Raw genomic sequence first — 19,909 nt, 5'->3', positions numbered from 1 at the left:
ATGTCCCCGGACGCCCCTCGGCCCCAGCTCCTGGGCCCTTTCCACGGAAGCTCGCGGCCAGCGCACCCAGAGGCCAGGCGCAAACCCTGCCCCAGCCCGGGAGCTGCGCAGTGCGTCTTCACGCCCACCCAGCTCCGGAGGCAGCGCGGCCCCGCACGCGTCTGTGGGCGCCCGATTCCCGGACAGCGGCGCAGGCGGGTGTCCCGCGCGCCCTCCGCGCCCCCGGCCCGCGCGCGGTGGCTGGCCGAGCGGGGCTTTGTGACGTCAGGCGGCCGGCGGCGTCACGCGCGGGCTGACCCGGCGGCGGCTGGCGGGCGGGGCGGCCGGGACGCGGGAGCATGGAGCCGCGCGCCGGCTGCCGGCTGCCGGTGCGGGTGGAGCAGGTCGTCAATGGCGCGCTGCTGGTCACCGTGAGCTGCGGCCAGCGCAGCTTCGCCGGGATCCTGCTGGACTGCACCAAAAAGTGAGCAAGGTGGGGGGGGGCGCGGGCCACGGACACCCCCGGAATCCTCCCGGGACACCCCACCTCCCGCCCAGGGCCGGACCGGGTCCAGGGCAGCGCCGGCGCCCTCTTTCGGTTTCCCCACTCTGGGTTTCGGGGCGCGCGAGCGCGGCCGTCACTCGGGGGCGAAAGTGGCTTTCAAAGTCGTAGCTACTTTTCGGGCCGGGGGCGGGTGGGGCCTGGACGTGGGGCGTGGAGCTGAGTCCCCGCGCCCGCGCCGAAACTCCGCGAGTCTGCCATAATTAACGCACTTTTCTTTGTTAAGACGCACTATTGAATTCAGCTGTTTTCAGAATTGTCATCCGTTGGGGGTGGGGTGAGTGGGTTCAGATGCACAGGACTTGCCCTGGCAGTTACTCACAACTGATGCTGTTCTGTCTGATGTCACGGTGCCCCAGGCTCCTCGGAGCAACTGTGGCTGAGGTTTAGATTGGTGACCAGCAGTCACGTCCAGCGCCGGCATTTAAAAACACTGGGGGGGGGGAGGGGGAGAGGAGCCCCCTGCGGTGCAAGAGTAGAGATACAAGTTGTGCTGGTTTCTCTGGAGGAGGCCTGGGGCAGGTCCATGCTGAGCCGTACCTGTGTGCTGCAGGGCCTCCTGCTGCAGGAGTCTCCTGGATACAGTGTCACATGGTGGTGAGCTGTCCGCAGATAAATGATGAGGCATTAACCAGACAGTAATGTCCGGGCACTCCTGCTGGGCCTTATTTTGATACTGGGCTCAGGAACCGGCTTTCCTTGCAGATGCTGGACTTTTCCCTGGGTGGAGCCGGATTTTGTTCCGGTGGCTTGGATGTGACCATCACTATTCCACAGTCACCCTGCTGGCATTATCTTTTCATTAGATGTGCCAGAAGCCATTTATGCACAAGTCATGTGACTTAACATAAGGCCTCCGGTGACTGTCGTCTTGCTCAGAGTTGGCTACCATAGAGTGCTCAGTGGAACCAAGTGACACTTGGGGGCTGCAGCATAGCCACCCGCAAGCTGCCAAGCCTGTGCCCTGGGGTGCCCCCTGTCACGAACAGCCAACAGTTCCTCCCTCAGGGAGGGCTGCAGGCCTGGGCCTGTCCCTGCTCCTGGGTCTGTGCAGGGCTGCATAGCCCTCCCTGCCTGGCCTCCTCCTTGGAGAGGGGCACTTGCAGCAAAGGTTCCCCTACCCCATTTTCTGGGCTCCATGACTCAGGACAAAGGAGGCCCTGGGGGCCACCCTGACTCGTAGCTAGGGATGCCTGCAGAAGTGGCAGGCACCCTCCCTGAGGCCTGTGGCTAAGTTGGGTTGTAGATCCACACTTCCCCACCCCCTTCCCCACTGACTCGGGGAAGGAAGCAGGCCCGGCTGGGATCTGGCAGCTGTAGGACATGTGGGCGTCAACCCTCCTGCGGCCTCGTTGGGCTGTAACCGGAGCCACCCACAGAACCAGGAGCTGGGCTTCGGTGGACACAGCTCTGCTCAGTGGGTTCTCTTTCTGAATTGAGCTGCCCCCCCTGCCCTGTCTTTGTGGGGAATCTGAAGATGAACCTGCCCTCCTGGCTCTTCAGCCCAAGAGGCTTGGTCCTAGACCAGCCCCACTGCTCCGGCGCCTGCCAACCCTGGCCTCCTTTGCTGTCTCCCCGGTTCACCTGATTCCACTTCTCTGCCCGTACTGTTATGAGCTGCAATGCTCAGGTTTATAGCCTGCTTGTTGGGCAGGGTCCAGAGGCAGCTTACACCCTGGCCTGGGTGATTCAGACAGTGGGGGTCTGGCCTTGGGCCTCAGCGTCCACAGCAGCCACCTGACTTCCCTAGGGCCAGTTTCTTCTCAGTATCAGTATGTGACAGTGGCAGGGTCAGGTATGAGCACTGACTGGCAGGGAAGAGCATGAGTCCCTGGTGACTGCCATGTATTGGCAGCTTCCTGGGTTCGCAATCAGACCTGGGGACTGGAGAGTCCTGTGCAGTAACACCCCAGTGTCTCTGCTGGAATGCAGCCATCCCACGGGAGGGGACATTTCCACAAATTCCTGGTCTCTCTCCTGTAGTGGGGCCCAGCAACCAGTGTTAATGGTTGGGTGTTTGGGAGGTGGGGGTCCCTACCATGGGGCTCTGAGAGGTGGGTTCTCTTCCCTGAATGCTGGCAGAGGGGAGAGGAGTGCACAGGCCAGGTGAAGTCTCAGCAGGTGCGGGTGCTGAGCACCTCCTTCTGTCCGTTGACCACCTGAGTTTGAAACATGCTGCCCAGCTGCTGTGCGATCTTAACCAGGATCCTCAGTGGCTCAGAGTGCCTGACCACTCATACGTTCACATACAATCATTGAGCACCTACTGTGTGCCAAGAAGTGGGCTGTCCCAGGCAGACTACCGAGAATGGTCCTCCCAGCATCTCCACAGGCACAGTAATGATTCAGATGGCCCAGACTTGCCCTGCTCTGACTCTGCAGGCTGGGGTGCAGGGTGGTGTGGGCATTTTGTGGGTGGTTTAGGAGTACACCTCTGGTTGAGGACCTCAGGTGGGGTGGCCCTGGCTGAGGGGTGGCCCAAGGACAGCAGAGGCTCAGAGTGGTGAAGGGATGGTCTCACAGATAGTGGGTATGAGGGCCTTTGTGACCCACACTCCAACCTGGGGGGTTGGGACCCAGGCTTCTGGAGACTCAGCCAGCCAATAATCTCTAGGCAGGAGAGCACCCCACTCCATGCTGAGCACACTCCGTCCCCCATCCAGAATGATCCAGATTGGAGACTTGGCCATGCTGGCTGCTCCTGGGACAATTCATTGGACAGACACCTGGTCCAGGCCTCACTGCCCTAGGGGAGCTAGAGGGACTGACTGAGAGTGAGGTGTCCAGTGAGTCATAGGGTGGCATGACCTGCAGCCAATGGGCAGGTGGCACACAAGGGGACTTGGCCCACGTAGCTGGTCTGCAGACCTTCTGCCAGGAGGTGGTGAGGGGGTGTGGGCTGGGGACCTGGCCTCATGTTGCTGGGGGAGTCCTTAGGGGGCTTACAGAGGGATGCAGTCAGCTGAGTTTTATTGAAATGATGCTGATGGTTATTAAACCTTTTCGTCTAGGACTCTGGGGCCAGCTGTGACCACCTAGTCCTGTGGCTCTCCCTGGTGATCCTGGGGGAGGGGCAGGCTCCCCTGTGTGGCCCTGGATGAGGGGCTACTCTGGTGTCCAGATTGTGACTTCCCCTGCCAACATGTTTTCTGACTCCCTGTACAGAGGTGGACCTAGAGGCCTCCATACCACAGTAGGCCTGGTGTCCCCTGTGGGCACTACTGGCCTGGCCAGGGCCTCTGTCCCTGGGCACGGGACAGTGTGGGCCCAGCCTGACTTCACTGAAGGGCCGGGCCCTGTGGGTGAGCCCTAGTCCCCAGTGGTGCCATGCCTTGTGCCCTGGGGTTTAGTAAAGGTCTTCCTTCTGGGGACAGGTTGTTGAGGTCCTCCCAGAAGACAGTGGCCTGGAGTCAGCAGAGCTGGGATCTGAGTACAGACTTGCTCAGCTCTCTGGTCTCTGGTCCTCACTCCCCTGTCCGTGAACTAGGGTGGCGATGATGACATGTACCTCATGGGGCTATTGAAAGGGTTTGGGAGCTGAAGCCTCAGCAGCCTGGGGCACCTGCTCTGGGCTCTGCAGCCAGGGACTGAGCTGTCCTGCCCCACCAGCCGCTGTTTACCCACCAGGCAGTGGTGGGTGTGGCCTGGGCAGGGCAGCAGCTCCGGGAAGGAAGTATGGCTGCTTGTCATGCCAGAGTCACGGGGCCTTCTCTGTCGGCAGCAGGCCTCTTCCACAGGGCTGCCACACTGTCTGGGAGGAACCCCCCAACCCTGGGCCCCAGTCCTGGGCTGAGGGGCATGCACACCAGGGAGGCCAGGGGCACGTCTGTTCCCTGGCCCTGGGCACTATGCACTGAAGCTGCTCCCCAGTTTGATGGGCCAGGCAGGGAGGGTTTGGCTGCCATGCTGGCCTGCGCTTGGTGGGTGCAGGCTGGCCCACCCAGGAGCCCACACTGAAGGCTTTGGCTCAGACCTGGGTCCCTGGCAAAGGGCCCTATGTCCATCCTAAACATGCAAGGTCCCCCCTGAGGAACATGTACCGTAAACAGGGGGAAAAAACCTTCCTGGACTAGAGCTGTGGGGACTCCAGGGATGAGGTGACTTGTCCTACACTTCTCATCCCAGCCTGTATGTGAAGAGAGGTGACCAGGAGACAAGGGTGCAGTCTGTGCATGGGCCCATACAGAAGAGGGTTCCTGGAGGGGTGTAGGGAAAGGGGCTGGCTGCCCAGTGATCCCGCTCTTGGGATCCCAGGGCCCCAGATGGCAGGAGGGCTCTGCTCCAGCACAGGCAGGTGCTAGGGGGTATAGGCCAGGGGATTGGGGGCAGGAAGGAGTGGAGGCCATGGAGGGGGTGTGGGCTGGGTCTGTGAGGATGCAGATGAAAAGGAGGATGTCAGACCCCAGTTCATGGTCTGAATGTCTGCAAAAGTGGGCAGGAAGTAGGCTTTGGGAGAGGCCTTGGGAGCAACCCTCCAGTTCACAGATGTGTGGTGGACCCCTGGTCTGTGGACCCCCTGGACTGTCAGCCCCCAGACTATGGATGCCCTGGTCTATGGATCCCCTGACTATGGACCCCCTAGATTGTGGGCCCCCTGGACTGATAGGAAAAATAAGAAAATTAAAAGTCTGTTGTGATTCCAGGCATTTACCAGTGGTCTTGAATTAAACAAAAATTGGGCAGTGTTCAGATGGCAGATGTGCCCTCCATAGTTCATGTCATTAACATCATGACAGTAAGGACCATGGGGGAGGCGACAGCCCCTGGGGTCATCACCTGGCCTGTCTCACACGGCTTTGTCTCCAGCTCTGTATTCTGTGTTTCTGGTGTAGCCTGCACCCTGCTCCTGGCCTGGCCATGTCCCCATCTGAGGGTCTGGTAATCCACCGGCCCTGGTGCTCAGGGGTGTGCTGGAGATGGTGACATCACAGATGGTCAACCCCTCTTAGCACCCCTGGATCCTTCTGGAGATCAGTCTGTGAGGATCATCTGTAGATTCAAAAGCAGCAAAGTAATTTATCTTTCTCTCTGATTAAATTCAAAAAGGAAGGTAAAGATGCCACGTTCTAAACCTCATTGCTTGTAACTTGGCACAATGTCTATTTTTGTGCTAAAAAATAACAGCTTTTAGCTAAAGCAGTCTTAATTAAGTCACATTTGTTTCAGTGATGTGTGTTCATGGTGGAAGGAAGGTGTGGACTATTGGGGTTTTTCACTGTTTGAAACAACGTAGGTGTATTTCGGCTGCACCATGAGCAGCTTTGAATCTGGCACAACCTCCTGACCATCACGGCACACGGGCTCCAGAATGGTGTAACAACTGGGCCTGGGGGTGACCCTGTACTCTAGAAGGCACACTGCCCCTCGACTTTCAATAACAAAGCCCCCTGAAGCTGTTCAAGGTGCCTGGCCCAGCACTCCTGGGGAGAGAGCAGGCTGGGCAGGTCCTGCTGGGGAGCCCTGGGTGCTGGCCACACTGCGAGCCTCAGCTGTAGTTCCTTATGGGAGCTGGGCCTCCTGCCTTCTCAGGCCCCCTTCCTGTAGGTCATGTGGCCTTGTTGGTTCTGGCTGCTCCCTGTCCCGGAGCTGAGGGTCCTGATGGAAGGGCCTGGGGGTGCCAGGCAGGAGGGGTCCTTCCAGATTGTTGTGGGCAAGGGTAACATGGATGACGCCCTCACTCGAGGGCACTGGAAACAATAGGGCCAACTTAGCATTCAGGAAGGAGTGGAGTAGGCTCACTCCCAGGCCCCGGGCTCTGGCTTGGTGGCTGAGTCCTGTCCCCAGAGGCTGCAGCTATGGTCCCCATCCCCAGACATGTCAGGCAGCTGGGACCAGGATCCTATGGCTGGCCTGGGCCCTGGAACTGGGGGTCCTCCAGGGGGTGCGCTTGGAGTCTTCCCCTGAGAGGAGAAGAATGAGCAGCCGAGGGCTGTGAGCAAGGGGCCACTGGCCTTGGAAGCCAGCCCCCCACAGGCTGGGCCAGGCCAGTTCCAGATCCTTGGGCACTGGGTCCTAGGGCGTCTCCAGCTTTGATCCCACATTCCGCCTTGTTGCTGGGAACTGAGATGTGGACACTCAGTGGCCTTGCTGCTGGTCAGTGACTTCGTGAGCTCATGCTTTCACCTGGTACTCCCACACTGTGTGCTTGGGGCCTTTTGCCTCCGGGTGCTCTGGGCAGAGCCTGGGGGTGGGCGGTGGGGGGTCATCACCATTCTGATTGTCCTTTCTGTCTCCCCCTGCTAGGTCCGGCCTCTTCGGCCTACCCCCATCCACTCCACTGCCCCAGGCCGAGGACACCCCTGTCAACGGCTGCCAGGGCCCAGCCACCACAGAGGGGGATCCGGAGGCAATGCAGCTGGAGTCGGCCCTCCCACCGCCTTCCTGCCCTGAGCCGCCCCCGTCCCTGGAGCCGCCACTGCCTGCTGGGAGTCTGCCCCCATTCCCCCCATATTTTGAAGGTGCCCCCTTCCCGCCTCCACTCTGGCTGAGGAACACTTACCAGCAGTGGGTGCCACAGCCACCACCCCGGACTATCAAGAGGACCAAAAGGCGCCTGTCCCGCAACCGTGACCCTGGCCGCCTGGCCCTGAGCCCCATCTGCCTGCGGCCACGGCGTGTACTCTGCGAGAAGTGCAAGAGCACTCTGAGCCCCCCAGAGGCTGGCCCCGCACCCCCGGCCAACGCCCGGCCTGGAAGGAGACTGGGCAGCAGCTCAGACCCAGACAGGGAGCTCCGCAAGCACGAGGACCCAGACGGCGGGGGTGACAACCCGGCTTCCACCACCACCAGGAGAAGCAAGAGGGAGAGGCGAGAGGAGGACCAGGCTCGGGTCCCCCGGAGCCCGGCCATCAAGATCTCCTACAGCACACCCCAGGGCAAGGGCGAGGTGGTGGAGATCCCATCTCGGGTGCACGGCTCCCTGGAGCCCTTCTGCCCCCCGCAGGCCCTGCACGGTGCCCAGGACCCCGAGGCAGCTCGGGACAGGCCACCTGGTGGGCCCTCTGCCTCCATTCCAAAGCTGAAGCTGACACGGCCCACGCCCCCCAGTGCCGACCTGCCACCCCCCAAGATCCGCCTGAAGCCCCACCGCCTGGGGGCTGGTGAGCAGGAGCCGGTCTACAGGGCCGAGCTGGTGGAGGAGCTCAATGGCTGTGGGCCAGGCCCCCGGGCCAGCTCACCTGCCCACCCTGCCCCTGGCTCTGCCCACGGTGCACTGGAGGACTTGTCTTCGGGAAGTTCCTGTGAGGACGATGACTGCAAGAGGTGTCCCCAGGGCAAACATGGGCGTGACAGCCTGGCCTTTCTGACCAGCTGCCCCAGGAGCAGAACAGACTATGCCCGGGAGTCGGTGTGGAGCAGTGACAGCCTGGACGAGTCCAAATCGTCCAGCTCAGAAGTAACGTCACCAGACACATGTGACCTTTCCTCTGGCGATGGCTTGTCTGTGCCGCCCTCGTCCAAGCCTGTGGGGCAGACGGTCCCGCCCCTGACGGTCAGGCTGCACACGCAGAGCATCTCCAAGTGCGTTACCGAGGACGGAAGGACCGTGGCCGTAGGGGACATCGTGTGGGGTAAGATTCATGGTTTTCCTTGGTGGCCAGCACGTGTGCTTGACATCAGTCTTAGCCAGAAGGAGGACGGGGAGCCCTCTTGGCAAGAAGCGAAAGTCTCGTGGTTTGGTTCTCCGACTACATCATTCTTGTCCATTTCCAAACTGTCCCCTTTCTCTGAGTTTTTCAAACTGAGATTTAACCGTAAGAAGAAGGGGATGTATCGGAAAGCTATAACAGAGGCCGCCAATGCCGCGCGACACGTGGCCCCGGAAATCAGGGAGCTCTTAACCCAGTTTGAAACGTGACTGGGGCTCCCTGACCAGGTGAGTGTGTGCACCGAGGGCGGCCTCCTCTCTGGCCATCCCGGGTGTGCGTCTGCATCGCTGTCCCTCTGCTCTGGGCCCTGCAGGGGAGGGGAGGTGTCCTCAGCCATCTGCCTCGCTGCTCCGAAGGGGACCATCCGGAAAATCGTCCTGCATGCTAGCAATGTCACCCAGCTTTGCAGAGCACAGAAGACATGCGGTAGAAGTAGGCCAGCCTACAGCTTGTTTAAAGAATGGAGCTGGTTTGTGTTTTGTGGCCATTTTTCAAAATACCCATAGAGTGGTTCCTTACTCTGTGTTAGCCTTTGGCAGAAAGAGGTGAGTTTTTTAAAGGTGATGGTTTTGACTGATGGGGGCATGCAGGGAGGGGGCTCCTCTTCTGTTACCACTCTGAGGGAACACACCTTCCTGTTCCCTTCTGCTCGCACGCAGGTCAGGTGCTCTTCTGGGGTCTCTACTTGGCAGGAAGGAGGAAGATCATTGAGCTTCCTATCCTCAGATATGGCCCCCACCCCTCCACCTGGTGCCAGGGTGGACTCTCCTCTGTCTGCAGGTGGCCGGGTACTCCAGGCTTCTGGAGGTAGCTCTGGGGTCTGTCCCTAGACCAGTGTCTTGCCCTCCATCCCTCCCTTTAGGAGAACTTTGTCGGCTTTCCAGTCTAGACAGAGACTCTGTGAGCTGGGGACTGTCACCATGTAAGGTTGGAGGTGTCACCATGTGGCATGTCTGTGATCACCACGTGGGATATCAGGACATGGCCAAGGGGCCGAGGCCACCTGTCATAAGCTACCATTGAGCCCCTAGATGCTGGGCGTGTTCCCATCTGATGGCTGCCACCAGCTGGTGCCTGGGCAGTGGGGTGTCCCCAGAGGGTCACTGGCACTGCTGAGGACGAGACCAGTCCTCTACTTCAGCTGGGCTCCTTCCTTGGTCTCCATGACCTTCAGGTGACCTTGTCTGGCCTGGCCTGCCTGCTCACCCACCTGTCTGATGCCACAGTTTCCGAGGTGATGAGCCAGCTAATGTGTGACTGGGGAAGGGGTTTGTGGGGCACCTGGCGAACCTCACTGCTGCACCTTGTGCAGCGGGGATCCCAGGGTAGAAGCCATGATGAGGGGCTTTTCCCTACCCTGTCTCCCTACCTGCTTCCTGCATCAGGCCTGGTCACCACGCTGAATTGCTCTCAGGAGTCTGGGCACAAACCTTTCCTCTCCCGAACCAGGCCCATCTCCCGCCAGTTCTGGGCCTTCGTGTTGGGTGTGGGCGTGGCTTTGGCCTGGTAACACTGAGCCAGCGAGAAAGGCTCTCCTGTGAGGACGCCCATGGGGAGGGTGGTAGGCACGATTGAGTGGAAAGGGTCCAGGAAAAGCGCAGATGTCCCCCAGTCAGCTTCCTAGGACTTAACCCGGCTGTGGCTTGGCTCAGCCAGGTCCCCTGGGCTGCGGTCATATCCTGTTGGCCTGGGGACCATCCACAGGGTCTTGTTTGTCTCTGTGCTCTTTGCCACCCCTGGCCTACCCCTCTGCTCACAAGGTGTCTCCTACCTTTGGCCTGGCCTGGGGACCGGCGTGGTGGTGGGCCCATGCTGTCGCCCAGGGAGTGGTGAGCAGGCCAGTCCTCAGAGTGACTTTTATGTCCTAGGTCATGGTGAGCGGTTACAGGGGATGGTGAGCCCACACAGTGTTAGCCCAAGTGAAGCTGGCGGCCCGGGAGCCCAGCGCGGCCCTGCTCAGGGAGCCCCATGCCAGGAGAATGCCACCCTGTAGGTGCAGGGCTGGCTGCTTGTCCGGAAGCAGGAGGAATCTTGCTGGGCAGGTTTGCCTGCTGAAGGCCTGGGCCCGCAAACAGGCCTCCTCTGAGTCTCATTCTGGGCTCTGGATTCTGGGGCTGTGCTCGTGCCCCCAGGAGTGCACACAGCTCTGGGAGTGTGGCCTGCCGGGGCTCTTTTAGCACCAAAACACAAAGTGATTTTGCCTGATAGGCTTTTTGGTTTCGTGTTTTGAGGATTAGACTGAGTGGAGGTCTGCCCAGCCAGGTGGCTGACTTGCTGCCATCCACGAGCCTCAGTTTCCCTCTCTGTATGCGGTCAGTGGCCTCCTGGTGGGAAGTGTGCTTTGAAGAGTCAGCAATGCTGTTTGGGAGGCAGCCCTTCTGGCCGGCTTCTTGAAGGAGAAACTGGGAACCACTTTTCCTGGGGAAGGTGGGCTTCCACGGTGAGGCAAGGGCCAGAAACCACAGTCCTCCCTGAACTAGTAGGTGAAATGCCACTCAGTGTCCCAGCCCCTTGGACCAGTGGGGAATTCACAAGTTCCATGTGAGCTGGACAGGCCACAGGGCTGCTGTCTAGCCTCCCATGGAACCAAGTGCCCTGCCCCTTCTCTTCCTGCCCCAGTGTCCGGGCTGCTGGCAGGCAGGGGGCTTTCTGGGGCTCACACAGCAGAGCCTCCCTGGCCTGCCTTTAGGTGAGCAGCTCCGAGTGCTGGGTGTTCTGCTCTGAGCAAAAGGTGTCTTTGGGACCAGCCTCATCCTCTGTATTGCCTTCCTGTGGCCACTGTCACAAATGACCACATGCTGGGTGTCTAGAAACAATAGAAATTCTCATGGTTCTGGAGGCCAGAAGCCCAAAATCAAGGTGTCGGCCAGACTGCTTCCTGCAGAGGCTCGTGAGGGACATTCTTCTGGCTCCTGGGGGCTCCAGATGTTATTTGGCTTGTGGTCGTGTCACCCCAATCATGGCCTCCTCTCCTCTTCTTCAGTGTTGAAACTCCCTCTGCCTCCCTCTTATAAGGACCCTGTGATGGCATTTGAAGCCCTCCTGAACAATCTGGTCATCACAGACTCTTTAACGTAATCACACCTGCAGCACCTTCACTGTAGAAGGTCACATTCCGGTTCCAGGTTTGGGACCTGATGTCTTTGGGGCACCTCTCACCTGCTGCGCCCTGCCGCCCACTCTGCTGTTGTATCAGGGGCTCGTGCACGGCTCAGGGTCCCCCAGCCTCTTTTACAGACAGTGCCTGGGCCCAGGGAGGGGTCAGTGGTGGTGAAGTGGACTGGGTTGTGTGGTGATGGAGGGACCATTGTTCCAGAAGGATCCACTGCCCTGCAGGTTGGCTGTGCACTCAAGATGTGGGTCCTCTGGCTTTCGGCTTCATAATGGTGATTTTGCCTGGGAAATGAAGACACAGATCAGGAAAACCAACCGGGAAACTGGGCGGTGTCACCGGTGAGGGCATCACTCCTGACGGGCTGTGACCAGACTGTGTGAATGTGGTGCTGGCTGGTCAGACGAGGGTAAATCACCCAGATCCTGTCCCTAGGTTTTGACTTTTTTAAGGTGTTTTTTTCTTGAGCCACGTGCCCCAAACTAGCTTTTCTCTTTCTTCCAACTCTGAATAAAAGTGCATTTCTGCTTCTGAAGACGGTTTCCAGCTGACATCCACATTGCTTTCAGGGAATTCAGGTCCTCTGGGAGGGTGTAATTATTTTGTTCCAGAAGGAAACCAAAGCCTGTAATTCTGAGCCTGCTTCAGGGACTCAGGCCCCGTCCCACCTGCAGCGCCCTGCACCTTCCTGCCATCTCCTCCAGCCTCAGGGGGCTTGGCAGCCGGTGGGTGCATCAAGTGCAGCGGGAGTAGGGGCAGGGGCACAGCAACGCTCAGGTAGCCTCCAGGGGTGTTTGTAGTTGCTCTTCTGGGGACCAGGTCCCTGGGGGCAGGGGCTTCGGGCTGCCCTCCTGCTGCTGAGGTGCCTTAACCTCAAGGAAGCGCTCTGCCAGGGCCTTCACTGATTCCTGGTCTCCACCACCTGCTCCATATTCTCGTCACTGACCCAGCTGGCATCTGAGCCCTCAACGGGGCACCTGCCCTCGGGTCAGACGGTCCAAGGGCACTTGGGGAGGGTCCAGCTGTGCTGTCCTGTGCCATCACATTCAGCAGGACCCCTCCACGGGGCAGCAGCACTCTGATAATGACCCATCTTCTTTGGAGTTGCCAGCCTCTGCCATTCTCAGCAGTGCTGCAGGGTCACTGGCCACCGGTAAATTTCAGATAAAGCCTTACAGAAAGGCAGGATGTGTCACCCTTCCTGAGTGACCAGGGAACTCTGTCCTGAGCATGTGCGTATCACACTCATTTCAATCCATGTAGTGCACCCTCCACAGGGTAGAGAGTGGCTGTGTCTCTTATTTCCCAGGGTCGTGTATGTGGAGGGCCTTTGGCAGCTACCTGGGGGTCTTGTGCATGTCCTTTGCCTGCGGACAGTGGAGCAGGAGCCAGGCCCCAGCACCTTCCTGTGTGACATCTGGAGGTTCTCACTTCTGACCATGGCTACTCCCATCTTTGCTCAGAAACTGCACTGATGTCACCATTTTCAGAAAGGTTGTGGTTTAGGGAAACAGGCCTTGTTAGTTCTGGTCTTAAGCATTGAGCAAAGCAGATCAGTCATCATCCCAGGAGCCTGGGCACTGGCTGGCCTCACCCTCCTTCCCACCCAATGTCCATGCAGCCCAGGCCCTGTGTGGGGGCAGGAGAGCGGATCCTGTTACCCCCATCTTGTCAACCGCCCCAGCCAGAGACTTGTAGTGGGGAGAGCAGCCCCAGCCAGACTTCATTGTAGAGTCCCTGGTGGTAATCTCGGCCCATGGGGGCACTTCTGGAGGGGGACACTGCTCCTGTGAGGTCTGCTGGGCCAGCCAGGGACAGACAAGGAGAAGGGGCTGTCAGCACTGCGTGGGCAGTGAGGCCTGGTGGAGCCTTGGTTGCTGGGCATGGGCGGCAATGCCCTGCTGGGAAACACTGGGGAGGTCTGTCCTCCCCAGAGCCGGGGAGGCTGGGGGTGGCGCCACCTCCATGGATGTGAGGGAGTGAGGGGCCTCCTGCCAGGACTGGACTGAGCATTGTGGAGGGGACTGGCAACTTGGGGGACATGGTCATGGAAGGGGTCAGGGGGACCCCTGTGTCACTGGGCAGTTGGATTGCTTCCTGGCCCAAAGGGTGTCTTCTGGCCCGGGAAGCCCCTGGAAAAACAGCTTTTCTCTGAACTACCACCCACTGCCTTTTCCACCGTTTCCAAGTCAGGTGGGGTGGGAGGGACAGCAGGGGCACTCCGGGGGGCTGCCCAGGCTGGCTGTTGTCAAGGGACAGGGACCTCCTGTCCCAGAGGGAGGGTCCCCCAGAACATCCCGTAATTACATAGGGGCGGTGTCTGGGCTGGCCAGGGTGGGAGGAGGGAAGTGAGTGGGCAGAGGTTCTGTCTTATTCTGAGGAACGTTTCCTGGCCCATCAGTTAAGAGGAAAGCACAGGGTAATTCTGGGTTTGTCTCCAGTTTTCTAAGAAAACTGTGTCCTCGGGGAGGCCCAGGCAAGCCTGAGCGCCCTGGTGGGGTGAGCACTCAGGCAGGGAGGGCGGGCTGACACCGAGTAACAGCCGTTGTCCTCAGGTGGTTTGATTTGGCAGAGCTCTTTGGGGAGGGGGTGCCTGGAAGGCACCGGTGTGCCCAGCAGGTCACCTCCTCTAAAGGCCCGTGTGTATTTTTCTCATGAGGCTCTTGACTGATGGATGTTTAGTGACATCTCCAAAGGTCACACTGTTGATGGAGGGGACTTGGCAGTTCTAATGATCTTCTGGGCTGTGTGCTTCTTTGCAGCCAAGCTTGGTTGCCTTTGGAGCCCCTTTCAGATCCTGAAACACAGTGGAAAGTGGGTAGCAGTGGCAGCTTGCTGTGTGGCGGTCCCCCACCTGTGCCAGCAGCCCCAGTGGGGACCCCACTGTGATTTCTACAGACCCCCGATGGCCCTTCCTCACCAGATCTCAAATGCAGCTCCTGGCCATCCCGGAGGTTTGGAGGGATCCCCCGGTGGGCAGGAGGATGCACAGAGATGGGGTTGCCCGGAGCCCTGCCCGTGTGGGCTGTTATCCTCACCTGCGGCTCCTGCCTGGACGTTTGTCACCTGTAGGGGGGGATCGGACTGTGCTGTCATCACAACTGCTTTCCCACTTGAGAGATGAAAAGGCAAGGAGGGGCCATCAGCCATGTCTACCCTGTCCCATGGCCAGCAACCTCGTGTTGGAAAGTCCGGGGAGGTCAGTACCTTGTTCCAACCCCCCCAGGCTTCCCGTGTGCCCCCACTTGGGGCCAGGGTCACCCCCCACTGAGGACTGCTCTGGGCTTACACTCCTGCCACCGCACTGGGTGGGGCACAGGGCTGGCCGGGGCTCTGACCCCTGCGCTGGGCCAGCCTGGGAGAGCCCGGGGCTGGCCGCTGAGCCTGTGGAAAGACATTTGGATTTCTCTGCACACCTTCCTGGGACTTAATTAGACATGAATGGAAGAGGCTTTGATTCCTAGTTCATGTCACACATTGGAGTAAGATGCTCTCTCACAGAATCTCTTTCCACTTAATTGTTATTTGTATCAGTGTCATATATGTTCAGATTTTAAAGTGATCAAGGGAAGAATTTATCTCCGTGTTCCTAAATGACCCGCTTTCTCTGCTGTTCCTTGTTTCGTGACTTTTCAGTTCAGGCATCATTCACAGACTCTTTTCTGTGGCAGCTGAACATTTTGCAATCTTACAACCCATAACCCTCGGCCCCTCGTGCACACAAGCCTGTTTCGGTTACATCAAGATTCAGTGTTGTACTAAAAGCTGCAGCTTATCCATGTGGTTAATTATGAATATAGTTTACTTTTGCTCAACTTCTGTTTTCTGCAGAGCTGACTGGCCTCAGTTTGTGGCTGCTTAGTTTTTATATTCTGATCCCTTGTTTGTCCCCAGCCCCCAAAGAGAAATGGAAATCTCACGTCGGCAGAAACGTGAGGTGTGCTTCAGTCTGCGATCACTGTGTGAACTAGCTTTCCCAAAACGTGTGGCCTAAGGCTGGTTTGTTATCTCTCATGATTCCTTGTGCTCCTGGGTGGTGGCACTGAGGCCAGAGTGTCCCCTCGCTCCTCACCTGCCTAGGCCTCAGCTGGGGCATCACACACACTCGCCCTCTCACGCACACCGCAAGGCCTTCCATGTGGCTGAGTGGGCGTCTGCCTTGCATGGTGGTCTCAGGGGTCTCAGTACAGTTGGGGTGTCATCCTGGCTGCTCTTGGCTTCCCAGAGGGCAAAACTGGAAGCAGCCACTGTCTTGGGGCTGGGCCAGGACCTGGCGCAGATCACTTCTGCCTCTTGTGTTGGTGGAAGAGTCATGGGTGGGCGGGGGGACTCTGCCCCTCCTGGGGGCCAGGGCAGTAGGATCTGAGGTCCCTCCTATTCCTGGAGCCCAGACCCTGTGGACTCTAGGCTGCTGCTCCCCTGGCCTCTCCCTCCCCCTCTTTCCTATTTCCTGGGCCCCCTGCCTCCCTCTGTCCCTCCAGGAGCCTCCTGGGTCGCACATGGAGTTGCAGACCTACCATGCCTCCCTCCACGCCATGACGAGTGGGGTGGAGAACTCGGTGGAGAACGCTTTTCCCTCCCTGAAAGCCAGGCTGCTTGCTTTGGGGGAGTTGCCCTGAGGCACTGGGGTGAGGTGCCTGTCTGTCCCTGTGGCCAGGTCTGTCCACTCTGGGATGGCCTTCCAGAGACCTGGTGGTCAGATGGGGGGTGGGGACATGTCGAGAAGCAGGGCTGAAGTCTGCAGTCCCCACCAACCTGGAAAATGATTTTCTATTTGAGCGTGTGCCCCCCAACCCTGGGGGCTTCCCTAAGCCAGGAGAGCCAGCCTGGAGGGTGGGGGCCTCCGGGCTGGGGGGCGTGACACTCTAGGGCATGTCAGTCAGAATCCCCCCGAAACTGGGGTCCCTCTGAGCCATGAACCTGGGCCATGTGCACAGCCATTAGCTCCCCAAAGCCCCTGTCGTGAGCAGCCTGAAGGACCCAGAACAGCAGCATCCCCTCAGCACCTTGTGTGTCTGGCACGGGGCTGCAGGCTTTAGGGTGGGTCCTGAGGTCCAGGCCCTCGAGGCCTCAGGAGCCTGCATCTTCCCTCAGACAGTTCAGGGCCGCCAATGGGTGGGATGGGCTCAGGGGTCTCTGCCCAGGACAGAAGCGGCAGGCACTCTGTGGCCTGGCCGTTGGCACCCAGGGAGGTGGACTCAGATGGAGAAGGCAGTGGGAGCTGAGGGGCCTGGGGGAGAGGCTGAGATGACACCCAGTGGATGGTCAGGCCTGGTGCTTGGACCCCAAGGGACCTGTACCCAGTACTTGGCCTCTGGTAACCTCTGCCCCTTTCTGCTTCTCACAAGGTCACCGACAATGAGGGCATGGCTGTTCTGGAGCTTCCGACGTCAGGGGTGTCCCCTGTCCTCCATGCCCCCCGTCCGTCCGAGGGACCTTGCGTGCCTTCTGCCAGCTGCGTGGTCAGCCTGGCTCCAGGCCTTCTGGAGAAGCAGGTGTGTCTGGCTGTAAGGACAACCCCAGGAGCACCGCAGGTCCTGGAGGCTGAACATATTTATTCTCCTAACTTGGACTTTAGATTTTCTGGTTATGAAGCAGCAGGAGCCCAGGGCCCTGGCGGCCTCATCTGTCCTGGGAATGGCTGTCAGCTCAGGGCTGCCCTGCAGACTCCAGAGCACCGGATTGCACGTGTGGGGTCCTTCGCGTCCTTGGTGCCGGGTCTCCGTGCACTAGAGGAACAGGGACCCACCCACCCCCCTCCTGCTCGCCCCAGAGCTTGGGTCCCCCCGGGCCCAGCACAGGCTTCCAGGCCCCCCTGTCCCCGAGATGCCAGGAGGTACCTGTATGTGTGAGGCGATGAGGGCTGTCACTTTGAGAACATACTTAACTGTAGAAAGGACAAGACATTGCTCTACTGTTTGTATGAGTGTGTTCCTTTCCCCTTTTTGTCACTTTAAAGACCAAAAAGAAATAAGAAAGAAAAAATGAGTTCTGCTTTCTTTGTTCAGTGATTTCGAGAATAGAGGGAGCTCTGTGTCCAGTGACACCTGTGCCTCCAGGCTCGGCCATGCCTATCGAAGGAACCCCACCCACATTGAGATCTGTCCCCCACGAGTCAAAGCTACCTGTCCCCAGCACTGCTGCTCATCAGGGGGAGTGAGTTCCAGCTTCCCTCGGGCCTTCTAGGTGACACTGACTTCCCCGGTGGGGCAACACCCCTGCAAATGGGACAGTTCTGCTGTGGCTTCTCCCAGTGAGACCCGTATCTCCTGTTTCTTCTGGGTCCCCTCCCCAAGGAGCCCCATTCCTGCCCCTGCTTTATGGGTTCAGCAGAGCCAAGGCTCCAATGAGGGGCAGGTGGCTTGGCCTCCATGTGCCACCTAGAGGGGCAGTCCAGACCTCTGTGCTCACGCTGTTCAGACACTGTCCCCCCTCTCAGAGCCCTGCCGTGAGGCCTCCGTCCTGGACTGCTCCCCAGGTGCCAGGAGCGGCTGCGCCCAACTTCAGGGGAGAAACGGCTGCTCCTCAGGTGTCTCCTGGATCTGGGGGAGTGCTGAGGGAGAGAGACGGGGCATCCTTCATAAGCTGCGCTTTGTTCCCTGGAGAAACACGTCTTAAGTGGAGTGATCACGACTCAGGTTCCCGGAGATGGACAGCCACATGCAGCCCTGGCCTGGGCACTTTTACTCCTGACCACCCAGCCTGGGCCCCCCGAACTCAGGCGCAAGGACAGAGACCAGTACAGGGGATTTGGATTCAGCATCGTCACCCCAAGCATTGTCACCCCAAGTTCCAGGGCTGGGTGGGGCCCTGCAGAAGACACAGCAGGCCCTGACCCAGGGCCAGCACCCTCCTAAGGGCCAGCTGGGGTCCAGCAGCTGAAACCCAGTCCTGAAATGACCCTCGGGCCTGTAGGCTCCCTGGTCCCTTGGCTGTCCAGTCCCAATGCTGCCTAGTCCTGTTGGGGTGCTCTCCTGCCCTGGGCCTGGGTCCTCTGCCCTGTCCATAGCCAACCCCTCGCTCAGATGCCCGGAATGGAGGCGCACCTCCCGGGGCTGCCCTGGCTGAAGTCCCCTCAGCCCGCCTGAGGGGCTGAATGCAGCCGAGTCCTAGCTGTTCCCGCTGGAGCTGGCCCAGTTCTCCATCCCCACCCCTACCCCAGTCAGGGACACTGGCCCCTGGGTGTGCTGGGACAGACAGCTGTTCTAATTAAAAGGGAAGGCAGCTTCGTTTTCTTTTTTTAAGGCTTTGTGACTGTTTCTTTAGGCAGCAAATTAATCATGTCTTCATGTCAGTTTGATTTCATGGTGCTCACACCCTGCTTGGGTGTGTGGCTGTCATTCATCCCAGGAACTGGGAGGCGAGACCCCACACCTGGTCTGGTAGCCCCTTCCCCCTGGTGACATCTGGGTGCCATGATGACATTGGCAATCTGCTCCTTCCCCTACCCAGCCACCCCTCCAGAGAGGGCCCAGCACAATGGTGTGGGAAGTGGGTGGGCTTCCCTGGGGGCACGGGCACATGGAGCACCTCCTCCCTGGGAAAGGCTGGGGGAAGGGAAGCCCATGCCAGCCTGGGTGGCCTTGCTGGGCCCTGGGTCAGTGACGCTGTCACCAGGGCTGGCCTCCCTCCCTGTCCCGCCCATCCGTGGAGGCATCCTGGCAGCCCTGGCGGATTTATTTTTAGCCCCGCCTGACGCCAGGATTGGCCTTCTCACCTCTGAGATCAGAAACTGGAGGCTGAGGCCCTCAGGCCTCGGACAGGGCAGCCAGCCTGAAGAGCAGGACACTGGCTTCTGGCGGTGGTCCTGCCGCCTGTCCTGGCCCCCCACCTCCAGGACTCCAGCTTCTGCCTCCCCCCTCCACTGGAACAGCTGCGAGGGCCATTGGTGGGGGGGGACTGCAGAGGTCCAGGGCGTTCAGCTCCCGTCACCCATGCAGACAGGCCTGAGCCAGGGCCACTGTCCCCAAGTCCTGCAGTCCGTCCAGGGGCCCCTTTAGCAGTCTGTGGATATTTTTACATAATTAATAAACTAAAAAATTAATAGACTTTCTATTTTAGAGCAGGAGAGCTGGGCAGGCAGCGGAGTCTCACCCTGGTGGACAGTGCCCCGTTTGCACTGCCCTAGGGTCACGCTTGCTGCTTTCCAGCCAATACTGATATTGTTACGAATTCATCCCCATAATTTTATCAGGTTCTACTGGTTTTGACAAACGTGTGATGACGTAACTCCACCATGTCAGCATCACAGGCAGAGCTTCACTGCCCCAGAGACCCCAGGACACCTGTTCATCAAGGCCCTCGATGAACAAAGACACATGGGATCGCAAAGGAAACCAGTTATTTTGGAATAATTCTAAAAATAACACGAAGCAGATGTGGGAAGTGGTGATGGTGGGCGCCTCCGCACTCCCGTGGTTGGGAGGTCCCCAGCCGCCCACGGTGAGGCAAGCCACCTGCGCTGCCCACAGGAGGAAATGCCACGTTCCCCTAAGAGGTCAGTTTCTCACTGAAAGGGGTCATTGTTTCCTGTCCAGGTTCCTGGACGCCCTGATTAAGGAGCCCAGTTCTAGAAAACACGCTGAAAGCTGGTGAATCAGAAGAGCG

General features: G+C 59.2%; 1 protein-coding gene across 2 annotated transcripts; it reads left to right on the top strand.

The window, feature by feature from the left end:
- Positions 1 to 338: 338 nt before the first annotated feature.
- Positions 339 to 17,290, top strand: PWWP2B (PWWP domain containing 2B). 2 transcript variants are annotated; one of them, XM_087824191.1, is made up of 3 exons: positions 339 to 463; positions 6,785 to 8,112; positions 16,651 to 17,290. In XM_087824191.1, exons 1-3 carry the CDS (start codon positions 339 to 341, stop codon positions 16,662 to 16,664), a joined length of 1,467 nt encoding a protein of 488 aa, XP_087680317.1. In that variant the 3' UTR covers positions 16,665 to 17,290. The 2 variants fall into 2 exon arrangements, with proteins under 2 accessions (XP_087680317.1, XP_087680316.1); XM_087824190.1 differs by having other exon boundaries at positions 6,785 to 8,417.
- Positions 17,291 to 19,909: the final 2,619 nt, after the last annotated feature.

This window comes from Miniopterus natalensis, chromosome 14, assembly GCF_054644295.1.
Source record: "Miniopterus natalensis isolate mMinNat1 chromosome 14, mMinNat1.hap1, whole genome shotgun sequence".
In the NCBI taxonomy this organism is placed as follows: Eukaryota; Metazoa; Chordata; class Mammalia; order Chiroptera; family Miniopteridae; genus Miniopterus; species Miniopterus natalensis.
This window is presented reverse-complemented; position numbering and strand designations above follow the sequence as displayed.

What these genes read in the sequence shown, in the direction of transcription:
- PWWP2B (XM_087824190.1), top strand. Translation starts at nt 339, where the DNA reads ATGGAGCCGCGCGCCGGCTGCCGGCTGCCGGTGCGGGTGGAGCAGGTC. An exon ending in CTGCTGGACTGCACCAAAAA is followed by an intron (nt 464 to 6,784) that starts GTGAGCAAGGTG and finishes TCCCCCTGCTAG; the next exon opens with GTCCGGCCTCTTCGGCCTAC.